The sequence below is a fragment of the Mustela erminea genome, chromosome 1, assembly GCF_009829155.1.
Source record: "Mustela erminea isolate mMusErm1 chromosome 1, mMusErm1.Pri, whole genome shotgun sequence".
Taxonomy (NCBI): Eukaryota; Metazoa; Chordata; class Mammalia; order Carnivora; family Mustelidae; genus Mustela; species Mustela erminea.
This window is the reverse complement of record NC_045614.1, coordinates 51,161,821-51,177,628: the sequence shown is the minus strand read 5'-3', so window position 1 is coordinate 51,177,628 and position 15,808 is coordinate 51,161,821. Positions and strand designations below refer to the sequence as shown.

The following is a 15,808-nucleotide window of genomic DNA, read 5'->3' as shown; positions in this document are numbered from 1 at the left end:
AGATCTGGAGGTCACCCCCTTTATCCATGGATCAAACTTCATATCACCAGCACCAAGACAGGCTGACATTACGTGCCTCTGGATCCAGTGTAGTGTCCATAACATCACCAATGTACAATTCTTGCCCAAAATGTTTAACTTAAATCTAATCATGAGGAAACATTGACAAATGCAGAGTGGGAGGCATTCCAAAAGGCAAGTGGCCTGGACTCCTCAGAAGAGGCAACATTATAAAAAACCAAACAATAAAAAACGTTGGGGCCTCTTTTATATTCTAAAGACTAAGGAAACATAACAACCAAATGAATTATGTTGATTAGATCTTAGCCTCTGAAAAAATTCTATGAAATACCGGACAATTGGGAATGTTTGAATGTGGGCTGTATATGAGATGGTGTTTTGAACTATTGTTAATTTTCTTAGGTGTAACAATGTTATGTGCTTATGTAGGAGAATATCCTTATTCTTAGGAGAAATGTGTTGAAGTATTTAGCAATGGCATTTTGTGATGCCTACAAAATACTCCCAAATCATTGAGTAATAATAAATGTGAGTAAAGAGAGAAAGCAAATATGGAAAGATGAGTGTAGGTTAATGAGCATGAGTGAAGGGTGATTTCAGTTTTTTATTTTTACAATATTTCCATCGAGTTGAACATTTTCAACATCAGGTTGAACTCTAAACTTGCTCTGTCAAGGGGGCTGCCCATCTATGTCTCCCCGAGTTCAGGCTACACCAGGCCATCCCCCCCACCACATGCACATTTCCTGCCTCCTTACCAGGCTGAATTATCATCTCCTCTCTCCTCTCAGGCGAAGACCCCCTTGTGGATGATCAAAATGAACGAGATATCAATTCAGTCGCTGGTGTTTTAAAACTGTATTTCCGAGGACTGGAAAACCCACTCTTTCCTAAGGAAAGGTTTCAAGATTTGATATCTACTATTAGTAAGTATTTCCTAGGTGGTATGGTAGAGGGATCGATTGTGTGACGTACCTTTATTGAAGTTGTTCTATGGGCTCATTGCTGTGCTAGGCACATGGGAGGGATAGCATGAAAGGAGCAGTATGGCCCTCGTTCTCATAGAACTTAAAAACTAGTTGTAGAGATAATAAGATGGTTTATAATGGAAAATGGCATGGTACCATTGGGTATGGATGTAGCTCAGAAGAGGCAGAGGAAAGCTTGGTTTTGCAGATCACAGCTGAGAGAGTTATGTGAGCAGAGCCTTCCAAGAGGAGTGGACCGAGTATCCTGGGAAGACTTTGGGGACACACAGACTAAAGGGACCAGAGGAAGGTGTTCTAGCCAGTGAATGGTGCAAGAGGCTGGAAGGGTAAAATAGAGAAAGAGGGGAATGACTCTGCAAGGATTTTGGAACTTTTCCCCTTGGGTAATAGGGAACCATAGAGGGTCTGGGAGTCAAGTCAGCAACATGACAGGCGAGTAAAATGGTGAAAATAAATTGACTGTGAGCTTCTTCTGATGTCAGAAGCCATTGGAGTTCTTTTGGATGAAGGCAGAAGCCCAGTCTAGGGGGCTGAAATCAAGTTACCTTGACTGTACAATGCCCAAATCCAAGGCAATATTTTGGGAATTTTTAAAAATAAACTTTCAATATTACAATATGAGAGTCTTAGTGTTTTAGAATAAACTGTGATTTACAGAAAATTGTCCCATGCCCAGCAATACCCGCAATGCTTCTCACAATGTCCTGAGAGGGATTTGCAGCCAGGAAACTGCTCCAGCGGGTTGGAGCTTCAAGCCTCTCGCCTGCCATTATGAAAGACGCTTCCTCTGCCCCGCTCTCCTCCACACTGCTTCCTGCTCATCTTTCCAGATGCACTTCAAGCTCCACATCACCCTCAGAAATTCCAGGCCACAAAGGCCCAACCGTATCTGAGCTCTGTGTCATGTGCTCAGCTAGTGTTTCCAGAAGTCCCATTAGTCTAGTTTCGGCGCATAGCCCTGAGGGGACAAGCCTCTTGGCCTTTGGTATAAGCTCCTAACATTACATACATTGGATCACATCTTGAATCACGCTGTGGGCGAAAAAAATCCTTTCTCAGTTCCCTCCCAAACCCTGCGATTACATCCAGGAGAAAATTTCAGAGGTCAGTCTCCCTTCTAAACAGAGAGATGAGGCCTCAGTCTCAGAAACTACCTAGAATTTAGTAACATTGTTTTGCTTTCATTTTATCTATTTTTATGTTACCTCCTAATCAGAGCAAGTGATCCTGGTTTCTCATTTACAGAATGAGGTAAAATTTCCTCTTTAAATAAATGTATTTAAGAAAGTGATGTATTGAAGTGGACTGATGACTGAAGCTGAGGACGGGGAGTGGCCTCTATAAAGGGCAGTGGAGTCAGTAAACATCCAAGGACCTTTAGCTCTGTGGGGAGGCTTGGGCAAGGCCCCTTGGTTTCAGACTTTGAAGGTAGGCTAGAGTCTACTGGGTAGAGTAGAGAGATCACCAGTGTGTGCAAAGGCCCAGGGGCAGGAAGGCCTTTTGTGAGAGGGAGATCATGGTGAAGGCAGCCTGGCACAGAGTTTGTCCGTGGGGGTCCTGTTGGCATTTAGGGTAACGCAGTGCCATATTGTGTGTCCCATACATTCAGGATACTTGGCACCCTGACCCCTGGATCCCAGATGCCAATTGTTCCCTCTAGGTCATTGTGACTACCCCAAAGAATGCCCCATGAATTTGTAAGTGCCCAGAGATGCACTGCCACCTCATTTGAGAAGCATGACTCCGTATCATCTTCAGATAACTTGGGGAAGGGGCAGCAGCTAGGAGGTGAGGTAGGCTATCTTGGCAGAAGCCCTGCTGTGAAAGGCCTAGGATATGGAGGAGAAACAGGAGAAGCTGTGTTTTAGAAGGAACATGCTGACAGAATGTGGAGGCTGGAGAGAGAGGCTATGTGAGAAAAACATGTTTTCTAAGAGAGAAACTGGCATAGGCTTGGGCATCAGCCCTGCAGGCACACATCAGAACTCTGGCAGCTCAGTGTTCGCACCAGTTTTCCCTCTCTACGAGGCAAAGCCCACAAAGCCCATCTCCTTACCAAGCCCAGCTTGCTGCTCCTGCCCATAGCCCAAATGTCAAAAATACCAGCATCTCTCTGTCTAGGTTGGGCCTGGAAACCAGGCTCAGAGACAAGCTCCTTGGCCAGTATAGAGCTGTAGAGTTGGCTGTTTACTCAACACTTATTTCCAGCCTACTCTGTGCCAGGCCTGTGGTGCGGCTGGTGTTCATAAAGAGGTTCAGGGAACATGGCCCATGCCTGTGTTAGTCAGGACTCATAGATATCAGGTGACAGAAACTCAGTATATACTGGCTTCATCCATAAAAGGGAATGAATTGACTCATACAGTTGCTGTGAGTGGCCAGACGAGGGTCTTGAATCAATCCCTAGAACCAAGAGAACTGTCTTGGCCTGAACCATGTGGACTGCTCTAGGAGATGTTGGCTGCCTGGCTCCCTGAGGATGAAAGACCCCCTAAAAAGCCCCTTTGTGTTACAGAACTGGAGAACCCAGCTGAGAGGGTGCACCAGATCCAGCAAATCCTCATCACCCTTCCCCGAGTGGTTATCGTGGTCATGAGATACCTCTTTGCTTTCCTCAACCAGTGAGTTGCCTGGCCATTTGGGGGTGGGAGGTGGCCCCTCTTTGCCTCAGCTCTGGCCTCCTTTGGGAGGGGATGTCCTGAGGCTTTTGCAGGTGCAGCTGTTCCTAAAACAGAACATGGAACCCTCCTGGAGTTGAGTAGAGCCCTCGAAAGAAAGAACCCACAGGGGGAAAGATTTCCCTTTCCCAGGTGACTTGTGAGTACCTCCTTTCTTGTAGCCTCTCGCAGTATAGCGACGAGAACATGATGGATCCCTACAACCTGGCCATCTGCTTCGGGCCCACCCTCATGCACATCCCTGATGGGCAGGACCCTGTGTCCTGCCAGGCACACGTCAACGAAGTCATCAAAACCATCATCATCCATCATGAAGCCATCTTCCCCAGCCCCCGGGAGCTAGAGGGACCTGTGTATGAAAAATGCATGGCTGGAGGGGAAGAATATTGGTAAGATTCCATTCTTCTTAATACTGTTATTATCATCACCGCTGTCGTTGTTGTTGCTGTTGAACAGGAACAGTAAGAAACCCCTTGATTTTCTTACTGCTTTATAGTCTGTATTTCCATATGCATTTTCTCATTTGAGCTTTGCCACAGCCTTATATGAGAGATAGTTGCATCAGCCCAAACTCTCTTGGTTTATAAGGAACAGAAATACAAATCAAATTGGTTAAGCTAAATGGGAAGTTAATAGTTTACTTGACTTAACTAAAAAGTTGAGGATCGTGGCTTCAGGTATAGCTGGATCCAGGAGTTCAACTATTATCATCAGGACTTGGTCCTGCACTCTCCAACCCTTGGGTCTGTTTTCTTCTGCGTTGGCTTCATTCTCAGGTAGTCTCTCCCTTGGTGGCTTCAGGAAGGCATCTAGTAACTCCAGATTTAGAGCACATTTCTCTCAGCAACCCCAGCAGGAAAAGGGCTTCTTCTTCCCCAGTGCCCCAACACAAATCCAAGAATTATATCCCCTTCCTGAGGCTCGAGTTTGATGAACAAATCACATTGGTTAGGAGATGTCAAGCTGTCATGGACCGGGTGAGTCACAAACCCATCTCAGGCAGCAGGGGAGTGGATAATAATCCCCACTACAACCTCTTGAGAAAGGAGTTCTTTCTTCCAGACACAGTGAGTTCACGTTTTTTGAGAGCTCCACACTAGGTCAGCAGTTGGTAGTTAGGCACCTCTGGGTACCTGTGCTACATGGGATCTTGGGAGAAAAATGTCAGAACCTAATCAAAATCAGGGCTGACTACTTTCCCCAGACTAAGACCTTAAAATGTGGTAAGATAGGAAATGTTTTTAAATGTGGATTCAGAACACCAGAGACAAGCCAAGGGTTCCTATTCGTTCTTTATTCCTAATCCAGGACAACACACAGCTGTGCATTTAGGTATTCCCCATACTGCTTTCAGCTAGGTTCCTGTAGGGGGGTTGTCTTTTGATTATCACAGTGTTCCTGGACTCTTAAATCGCTTCAAAGAAGGGAGACATTCCAGCCCCTGTGTTCCCCACATTGTCCCCCATAGAGATGTCGAGCTCTGCTGTATTATTTGAGGCACCAGGAGCACATCTGTCCTTGTTCTGTCACAGAGCCATTAAACAGCCAGCAGGCATACTTTCTGGACAAAGAGAAGCTTTTCACACAGTGTTTGCAACCATTACCCATTCTCTTTTCTTCCTCCAGTATGATCGTTAAATGTTCTGGGAAGGGTCCTCAAGATATGTTGTACTTACCAAAGAACAATATCCAATAACCACACTTTTCTTAATGCCATTAGTGTCCCAGGAGAAAGGAAAACTATTAATTACATTGGAGGTGTTTTCAAAGCCAAAAAGGGGGATTTGGCTGAGGATCACACTGTAGTGGACAACATTCATTCATTTGACGAAAGGACAGATGGTTGCCGAGTGTCTGTCCTAGGCCTGGCTCTGGGCAGGGGGTCAGGGATGTAACCTGAAAGGGGATTAATCCCTGATGCAGGGAGCTCTGGGGGAGGAGGAAACAGTTCCAGAAGACGGTCTCCCTGAACCAATGTAGCGAGGTCGGGAAGGGCTTTCTGGAGGAAATAATGATTTAACAGAGGCCTGTTTGATGAACTGGAGTCAGCCAGTCGAGGAGTGGGCAAAGAATGTTCTGGACTTGAAGCATTCAGTAAAATGGAAAGTGGTTCTGTGTGACCAGAGTGTTGCAGATGCCCAGGAAACGGTGAGGGAGGAGGCCGCACAGGCCAGCAGGTTTTGAAAGGTCTCAAGCCATCGTGTAGCATCTGGACCTTATCCAGGAGGCAGTAGAGAATTTTTCATAATGAAATCCATATTTTCTCAACTGCCATTGCAAATGTCACTTCCTCCAAGAAGCCTTCCCCGACCACCCTACGTGGGTCCCCTCTGCTGTTGTCTCTGCTCATTTGCTCCTCCATAGCACATTTCAACTTGCAGCAGATTATTTCCTGGCCCCTGAAGGCAGAGTCTGTCGACTTACCCATCGGTGTGTCCCTCCTACCGAGCATATAACGGGACTCCTTCCTGGCTCAGTTAGAAAACTGACTATAGGAACAAACCCTGACCTTGAGAAGCTTATCATTTAGAGAGGGGGTCGTGGCTGGTGAAATTATCCCAGTGTATGAATTACAAATCTGATAGGCCTGGACTCACTCTGCCTCCTCCTGTGCCCATTATGGCTGCCAGCCTGCTGGTGCCATGTGGACTAGCCTGGGCTTTTCCACACAGCACCCTGAGGCAGCCCTGAGAGCCCTGCTCTTTGGGAGCTTTGCTCCTCCTTGTTGGGTATGTCGCGCCCTCTGTAAGACATGGAAACAGGTTAGGTAAATGACCTACCGCACTTCCAGAGTTCCTTCATGTTTTGGCCTGTGGTCCTTCTGAGGATAAATGCCAGGGTTTTACAGTGATCTCTGGATCTTATGGAACACCTAGGAATTGGCAGCCTGGCAAATTCCAGGGCTAGGGGAAGCTAGGGAAGGTGATTCAGGATAGCTGCCCATTGCAGGGGCTGGCAGCAGTTTTCTATTAGGAGGGCTTATGGGTGGTACAATGGGTAAGGACGGCAGGCCTGGGCTGACCTGGGTCAAGTGCAGAGGTGGGCGGGGCTGGCACTTAAGCTGAGGACAGCGTGAGGGTGCAGAGCCCAACGTGTCCCCTTCCCACGTTTTCTTGCAGTGACAGTCCACACAGCGAGCCAGGGACTATCGATGAAGTCGACCACGACAATGGCACAGAGCCTCACACCAGTGATGAAGGTGAGTGAGGGAGAACCTGGGGCCAGTGAGCTTACCTGAAGCCTCTCACGCTGACTCGTGTCTGCCCAACCTCTCTGTTGGCCACATAACCCCCTCCAGCTTTGCAAGTCAGCACATTGACCTCCAGAATAGAGGGGGGACCCAGAAAGATCTTGGAGACGTGTGCGCTCCCGTTCACCACACTCCTACCCATCTGTCTCCTCCCTTTCTGTGTCCTGCCTGGCCCAAGTGCAAATCCTAAGTGACAAGAGTTTGCTAAGTAGGAAGCATACTTCGGCCCCTGTTCCTTCCCCACCAGGGATCTGTTCTGCACCCAGCCTGTGCTAGGACTTGGAGCACTTTGATGAAAGACACATGAGTTGTGGAGGAGCTCCCAGTCTTGTTACCTGACACATTAGGAGTGGCTCCCCATGATCCACAGAAATAATGCCCAACAAAGCTGTGTCCCCAGGGCATGGGTGCCCCAAAGATGAAACCAGGCAGGGATGACCCAGAAAGGTGCTGGTGGGAGGGACTCTTTGGACCCTTCCATCCCTTCTAGACAAGGAGACTAGAGTTGGTTCATCTCTAGGGAATGTGGACCACATAGACAAGCAATCTGGATAATATGAGCAACAAAACCATTAGAGAGAATAGGCACGGTACCCAGGGTCCAGGGTATTTTAAGGACCTGTAAAAATGTTTTAATTTCTTTTAAAATAATGAGGAGAAAAGGAATATGATCCAGCCTGCGTTATATTCATCTTTATATCAACTCAGTTGTAGTATATAATTTTTTAAACTTTTTTTTCAATGGAGGAAGGGACCTATTAGAGTTATAACACCATCCTGTATAGACCAAGCATAGTCCTCCTTTCTCCCTGTGATAATTTTACTTTGAAAAAAAATCATTATGTAGAGGTTTTCTTATAAGCTTCTGTGTTTCCCTCTGGGACAGTCCCAGGCCCTGTTGGCCACAATTTTTGTTAGGAGAGCTGGTATATTGTACTCAGGTGTGGTTTCTGGGTGCCAGTGGAAAGAGCTGGTTCTAAGACTGATAGGTGGATTTGCACTTGCTAATGACAGATACTCCAGCCCAAACTGATTTAAGCATTGAAGGCCTCAGATATCATAGACCTGAAAAATCCTAGGTTAGGCATAGCTTCAGGAATGGATGGATCCAGCTTAGTTGATTTTGTTAGGAATCTGTCTCCATCTTCTGTTCTGCTTTCCTCTGTGTTGGCTTCATCCTCAGATAGGATATCCCTGTGTGGTGGCCTTTGGCAGTTCTAGGCTTTCATTGTCCTTTTGTCCAAAGTCCCAGTGGAGAAGAACTTTCTTCTCATCATGGTTCTAAGAAAGCTCCCGGGGTAGAGTCTCTGGACTGCCTTGACTCACACACCCTACCAAGAACCAAGCACTGTGGCCCAAGAGGGAGCCCATGGGTCAGGCCTGAGTCACAGGTGTGGAAGAGCAAATCTAGGGATAATGTCCAGTTCTGCCAGAATCCTCAGAGGCTCCAGTCATCCAGGGCTGAGGAAAATATCCTTGGAGATGTGAAGGCTACTAACTTCTGCTTGTTTGTAGCGATTTGGTTTTCTCTTTCCTTCTTTTTGGTCTCTTGCCCTACCACCTCCAGCTCTTCTGCTTCTTCCTTCTTGACCTGTCTGTTGCTTGCTTTATTTCCGTGTGTGTGCACACAGCTCCCTCTTGCTCTAGATCTTGTTCTGTCTTCCCTCTCCCACTGGGGGGAAGTAGCTCTTGTCCCACTAGATAGATGGATTTTTCAGCATGAAGATCTGTTAGGACAGCTGCTGGTGGAGGCGGATGTGTGTGTGTCTGCAGGAGGGTGGGTCCGGTGCCCTCTGAGGATCCTCACAGCCCATCTTGCTGGAGGCTTAGGTCACTGTGCATCTTCCCACACATGCTGAGTTTCCCCACAGCTCCTCTGCCTGGGCGATGGAAAGCTGCTATGGGGGCCAGGCCTGAGGAGGAGGGACAGAGAGAGAAGGTCTTGCTGGGTACATGAGGAAGCATCCGCAGGACACACCCAGCAGGCTTCACCCATCAAGAAAAACCCCTCATAAAATGCTACCTCCCTCTTCCTAGAGTAGACAATGCCCTGGAACAGGGCAAGTCAGAGCTTCTTGTCTGCTTCCACAGAAGGTCCCTTCTCGATTGTTCCTTGTCAGGTTGCTGGTTTCTGAGTAGGACAAAGGCAGAAGGATCATCCTGGAAAGGGCAACAGCGAGCTTCAGAAGGGCCAGTTTTATGCTCCCTAAAAAGTTTCTCTCTATTTCCTGTGTGCTGGTGGTGGCTGCTGAATCAGGAGCATTCTTCAGAGGAAAATTAATTGCATTTCCTAGATGCTTACCTACACACCTGCCCCAATCAAAACAGTCACAGAAATACTGAGTTGCAGGAACAGTTGAGGGACACTAGACTCTGAGAAAGGAGACCTGGATTTGAAGGACAGGGAGAGACCTTCATGGCCCTGGGGTCTTTGGGAAGCCATGTAACTTCAGACCTCAGTTTCCTTTTCTATAAAATGAGAATGACAGCACCAAGAAAATTGTGGCCTAGGTTAAAATGATGTGACCTATATGAAGGAACTTAGCACAGTGTCTGGTACAACTAGGTGGGTAGGAAACATTATTCTGTGTCCAGGAGAAACCCCTCTTAATTTTTTAAAAATGTATTTCTTTAAAGGGTATATTTATTTGACAGACAGATCACAAGTAGGCAGAGAGGCAGGCAGAGAGTGAGAAGGAAACAGGCTCCCCACTGAGCAGGGAGCCCAATGCTTGCCTTGATCCCAGGACCCTGAGATCATGACCTGAGCTGAAGGCAGACCTGTGAACCGCCAGGTCTACAAACTTCACAGCACTCACCATAGCACATACCTTCCCCAATGTCCATAACCCAACCATCCTCTCCCTACCCCGCCCCCGGCAACCCTCAGTTTTTGTGAGATTAAGAGTCTCTTATGGTTTGTCTTCCTCCCAATTCTATCTTGTTTCATTTTTTTCTTCCCTGCCCCTAAACCCCCCACATTGCCTCTCAAACTCCTCATATCAGAGAGATCATATGATAATTGTCTTTCTCTGATTGACTTATTTCACTTAGCATGATACCCTCTAGCTCCATCCACATTGTTGCAAATGGTAAGATTTCATTTCTTTTGATGGCTGCATAGTATTCCATTGTATATATATACCACATCTTCTTTATCCATTCATCTGTTGATGGACATCTAGGGTCTTTCCACAGTCTGGCTCTTGTGGACATTGCTGCTATAAACATTCAGGTGCACATGCCCTTTCGGATCACTACATTTTTATCTTTAGGATAAATACCCAGTAGTGCAATTGCTGGGTCGTAGGATAGCTCTATTTTCAACTTTTTGAGGAACCTCCATGCTGTTTCCCAGAGTGGTTGCACCAGCTTGCGTCTCCACCAACAGTATAGAGGGGTTCCCCTTTCTCCGCATCGTCGCCAGCATCTGTCATTTCCTGACTTGTTAATTTTAGCCATTCTGACTGGTGTGAGGTGATATCTCATTGTGGTTTTGATTTCTATTTCCCCGATGCCGAGTGATGTCGAGCACTTTTTCATGTGTTTCTTGGCCATCTGGATATCTTCTTTGCAGAAACGTCTATTCATGTCCTCTGCCCATTTCTTGATTGGATTATTTGTTCATTGGGTGTGAAGTTTGGTAAGTTCTTCGTAGATTTTGGATACTAGCCCTTTATCTGATATGTCATTTGCAAATATCTCCTCCCATTCTGTCAGTTGTCTTTTGGTTTTCTTGACCGTTTCCTTTGCTTGCATGTCTTTGTTTTTCTTGAAAACAGCCCTATGAATGGAGCCCAGGAGACTTCGAAGGTCAAATCAGCCAGAAAGCCATGACCCCATGTGTTTGTAATAAATGGTCCGCCCAGTGAGTGACCAACCAAACTGGAGGAAAAACTTAGTCCTTTGCCTTTCCTTTCTCAACATATTCTGTACCTAAGTGATACCTGCTGCCCTGCCTGGAGTCTGTTAGCACATCATGAGTATATGTCTGAAAAATCCACTTGTGCTTGCTCTTTGGTCTCCAAGATTTATAAAGAAACCATGGTTAGTCTAAGAGCCCTTGATTGTCAGAACTAAGCCAAGTGAAAACATTGAGGCGGCCTGTCAATAACAGCTTTATTAATTGGATGCTAAATGAAGACCTAGGCTGCCGGATAAAGAAACTACTAAAATCAGTTACAAACATGATCATATAGTTACAGTATGTCAGTTTCCAATTACAATTGCACCACCATTCTCTCACTCCCCAAATTCTTCCAACTGCCTTCCACTCCATGTCCATCATCTACATCTGGAAAACCATTATGCCATTAACCTTAGGAGATCATTGTGGGCAACATTTTGTTTCTGTTGGAATGTGTGCCTCTGAGAAGAAGTCCATGGTTTTCATCAGATTGTTCTAGGCATCTACTAGAAATCAGGGTCAGATTTCTATTGGCCTGCAGTTCATGATATTTCCTTTAAGAAAAAAATGTAAAGCACACAGAAAAGTGGATGGAAATTGTACCGTCATGCCCATAAACCCATCACCGAGTTTCTACATTTGTTAACATTTTGTTGTATTTATTTTATTGTGTATCTATCCATTCATAATCCATATTATTCTAATACATTTTTAAAAGATGTTATTTATTCATTTGACACATACACATAGAGAGCGCACAAGCAGGGGCTGTCCCTGTCCTCTCTCCCTGTCCCCTGGTCAGACTCCTTGCTCAGCAGGGAGTCTGTGTCTCCCTCTCCCCGTGTGCTCTCTCTCTCATTCTTTCTCCAGTCAGTAAGTAAAATCGTAATAAATAAATAAAAGTAAAAAAACTAAATAGCCAAATTTTAAAATGGGCAAAGGATCTGAAGAGACATTTCTCCAAGGAAAGATATACAAATGACAAGCACATGAAAAGATGCTCGGCGTCATTAGTCATGAGAGAAATTCAAATTAAAACCTCAGTGAGATACCATTTCACATCCGCTAGGATGGCTAGCATCAAAAAGTCAGATAACAACAACTGTTGAGAAGGATCACACACTGCTGGTGGTAATACGAAATGGAACACTTTGTTTTTGTTCTTTTGTTAAGATTTTAGATATTCTTTATTTGAGAGAGAGACAGAGATAGTGAGAGTGAGAGTGAGCAAAAGTGGGGAGCAGAGGGAGAAGCAGACTCCCCACTGAGCAAGGAGCCTGATGCAGGACTTGGTTCCTGGACCCTGGGATCATGACCTGTGCCAAAGGCAGATACTTAACTGACTGAGCCACCCAGGCACCCCTGCTTTTTTATTATTGAGTTGTAAGCACTCTTTATGTATTCTAGATGTAAGTTTCTTATCAGGTATATGATTTGCCCAAACATGTTCTGTGTGCTTTTTCACTTTCTTATTGGTGTCCTTTGAAGCACAAAACTTTTCTAATTTTGATGACATCCAATTTATCTATTTTTTCTTTTTATTGTTTGTTTTTGGTGTTGTCTGAGAATCCTTCACCAAATCCAAAATCATGAAGTGATATGTTTTCTTCCCCGAGTTTTAAGTTTTAGGTCTTAAATCTGGTAATCCATTTTGAGTTAATTATTGTATATGTTGTAAGTAAGGGTCCAGCTCCATTCCTTCTTTGTGGCTATCCAGTCGTCCCATCATCATTGAAAGGATTATTCTTTCTTGCATTGAATGATCTTGGCTCCCATATAAGAAGTCAGTTGACCATAGATGTAGCGGGTTATTTTTGGACTTTCAGTTTTATTCCACTAAACTATATTTCTGACCCTGTGCCAGCACCACACTGTCTTGATTATTACTGTTTTGTAGTAAGTTATGAAATCAGAAAGTGTGAGTCCTCTAATTTTAGTTCTTCTTTTTCAAGTTTTTATTATTATTATTATTTTTTGCTATTACAGATTCTTTGCAATTCCATATGAATTTTAGAGTAGCTTATCAATTTCCACAGAGAAGTCAGCTACATTCTAATAGGGACTGAACTGAATATGTAGATCAATTTAGGAGTATTACCATCTTAACAGTGTTAAGTTTTCTGATCCATGTGTGATATGTCATTTCAGTTCAGCCTCAGTTTCCTTATCTGTAAAATGAGGAGAGTGCTGCATGTATTGTTGTGAGAGTGAAATGTGATAGTGTCAGTAGAACATTTAACATATAGGAAAAGCTTAATTAGTTCATGCAAGTAATATGGAGTGCCAGCTCATCCCAGACACTGTTCTAGAAGGGGGGACATAGCAGATTATAAAACAAAAACCTCTGTCCTAATGGACTGCACATTTTAATAGAAAGATCAACAATAAACAAGTTTTCAAACTACAACTGCACACGCATGCAAACACAAACACACACACACAAGTTCAGGTTGTGCTAAGTGCTATGAAGAAGAATAAAACGAGAGAAAATGTTAGAGTGATTTGACAGTTAGTACTTTTATAGTTCAGGGTGTCAAGTCCTTTGGTCTTGCTGAGGCAAAGATGTTTGCATATAGACCTGAATGAAATTAGGAAATGGCACACAAGGGTCAATAAATATTTGTTGAATGTGAATGAATGCAAATATCTGGGAGAACAGTATCCCAGGAAGAGGCAATAATAAGTGCAAAGGTCCTGTGGCAGGAAGAGGCTTAGAATGTTTTTAAAACATCAAGAAGGCTCTATGAATATTTATGAATAGAGTGCTAGGGGGTAAAGTGTACTGATGTCTGCAAGTTACTTTAAAATTCATTAAAAATAAGATGGATAGATGGATAGAAGTTTTGATGGATGGATGGTTGGATGGATGGATGGATGGATGGATGGATGGATGGAATGATAGATATGTGACAAAGCTAATACAGTAAAATGTTAACAGTAGAATTTTGGTGCCATTTATATGCATGTTCACTTTCAACTTTACTTTGTGTTTGAAAAATAGCAGAATACAGTGTCGGAGAAGAAATATTAAGAAGGCTAATGAGGCCACGAGGGAGGAACTGAGTGAGGGAGAGAGTGGTTGGGAGCGAAACTGCAGAGGGTTCCAGGCCCAGAGCACAGAGGGGCCTCAGCTGGTGTGAGAAGACATTGGGGGTTGGCTCCAAGCACAGTGGGAAGCCTTCAGAGGGATTTCAGCAAGGGAGTTTCATGATCTGATTATGATTTTAAAAGATCCCTTTTGCTGCCCTGGGGAGAACTACCCGAGCACAAATAAGAGGGGGAGGCCTGGTAGAGGGACAGCAGTGGTCTGGAAACAGGGCAGTGGCAGTGGAGGGGGTGAGATGGGTCTGATTCAGGGGACGCTTCACAGGACTTGCTAGTGGCTAAGACATGTGGTGCTCAAGAGCAAGGCTGTGGCCTGAGCAAGCAGGCAGACAGTCTGTTTCCTAAGATGGCGAGGGTGAGAGAAGTAAGTTTGGGGTGGGGTGTGTGGGAGAGTGATAAGGGGGAGACTCATGTATTCTCTTTCAGGTACGATGAACCCAAGTAAGAGATTTCCTAATAAATGGTGGCTATGGTCACCCTTTCTACCTCACACACTCACATAACGGCATCTGCAATCACACACGCCCTCTCTGCCTGCAGCTCCGTTCTGCTCCTCGCTTTTCTTCTTTTCTTCCCCTTACATTTCCCATTCCTCCTCTTCCCCCCACTCCCAACTCCAGATCACCCCCAGTGACTGCGGGAATGCTCTGGAGATGCGGAAGGTGGGACCTAGACACCCAGACAGCCCCTCCAGGCTCCTCCCGGCAAGAGTAAAGCTCTGCTCCCATCAGCTCCTTCACCAGCGTGGGGAACTGGGCTAAAAGGACAGTGAAACCCAAGAGCACACAGCCCCCTGGGTGCAGCTTCCAGTCTTGCAAACCCTCCGGCCTTTTTGTCTCCATAGCTAGGTGGGCAGACAGGTGACCAGCTGGCGCTAGCCTACCGCTCCTGTAAGATTCCCGGAGGTAGCAAAAAGGAGGACAGAGATCTCCCCATTTCCCTGAGAAGGTAACTCTGAGTCAAGATAGGAGTTAATGGGGCCCATTTAGCTATGCTGTCATCTCACGTCAGCTGTGTTAGAATAGCCTTTAAAGACATTTGTAGGGGCGCCTGGGTGGCTCAGTGGGTTAAGTCTCTGCCTTCGGCTCAGGTCATGATCTCAGGGTCCTGGGATTGAGCCCTACATCGGGCTCTCTGCACGTCAGGGAGCCTGCTTCTCCCTCTCTCTCTGCCTGCTTCTCTGCCTACTCGTGATCTCTCTCTCTCTGTCAAATAAATAAATAAAATCTTAAAAAAAAAAAAAAAGACATTTTTTTAAAGCCAGCTGGGGAAGGCTGGCCTCACTGCCTGAGGCCCGGTCCTTGTAGAAGGCTGCCCCAGGCATGGAGGACTAGCCATAGCTCACAGGAGCCCTGGCATAGTCTTCCTGAGCCAGTTTATTACAGAGGGGAGCCCTAACGTGCCTGTGGGTGTGGTGGGGATTAATGGGAGAGATGAACAAAGGAGGTTCCTCCTTCTGCTCTTTGATTTTCTGTGTTGCCCATAGCCCTTAGAAGTGCCTTAGCTCTGGTAACAACTCTCCTATAGAGCTTAACTATGTGCCAGGCACTGTCGTAAGCACTTCGTATACAGTAACTCATTTAATCCTCCTAATGGCCCTCTAAGCTGTGTGCTATTATTATATTCCCATTTTACAGAAGAGGAAACTGAGGCTTAGGAAGGAAAAATAAGTTCTTCAGGGTCACATGGCTGAAAAATAGCAAAGCCAGGTGTTCTAGGCTTAGCTCCTTGATGGGCAAGTAGGTGGCTGGATGGGCAGATGCAAGATAATCCATAAGGAACAGAGCATTCCAGAGTCAATGCACGGAAGGTAGCTGCAGCTAGAGAGATCAGGGGTCACTTGCATTACTCTTTTATT

The 15,808-nt window shown here is 45.5% G+C and overlaps 1 protein-coding gene across 4 annotated transcripts in view; it reads left to right on the top strand.

Annotated features, from left to right (window-relative positions):
• SRGAP3 (SLIT-ROBO Rho GTPase activating protein 3) overlaps positions 1 to 15,808 on the top strand; it is a 253,286-nt gene that overhangs the window by 222,904 nt on the left and 14,574 nt on the right. For all 4 annotated transcript variants that reach the window (XM_032326257.1, XM_032326255.1, XM_032326246.1 and 1 more), the window contains 4 exons: positions 813 to 947; positions 3,526 to 3,631; positions 3,850 to 4,077; positions 6,808 to 6,887. In XM_032326257.1, the coding sequence (XP_032182148.1) occupies positions 813 to 947; positions 3,526 to 3,631; positions 3,850 to 4,077; positions 6,808 to 6,887 (549 nt within the window). The remainder of the gene's footprint in view (positions 1 to 812; positions 948 to 3,525; positions 3,632 to 3,849; positions 4,078 to 6,807; positions 6,888 to 15,808) is intronic.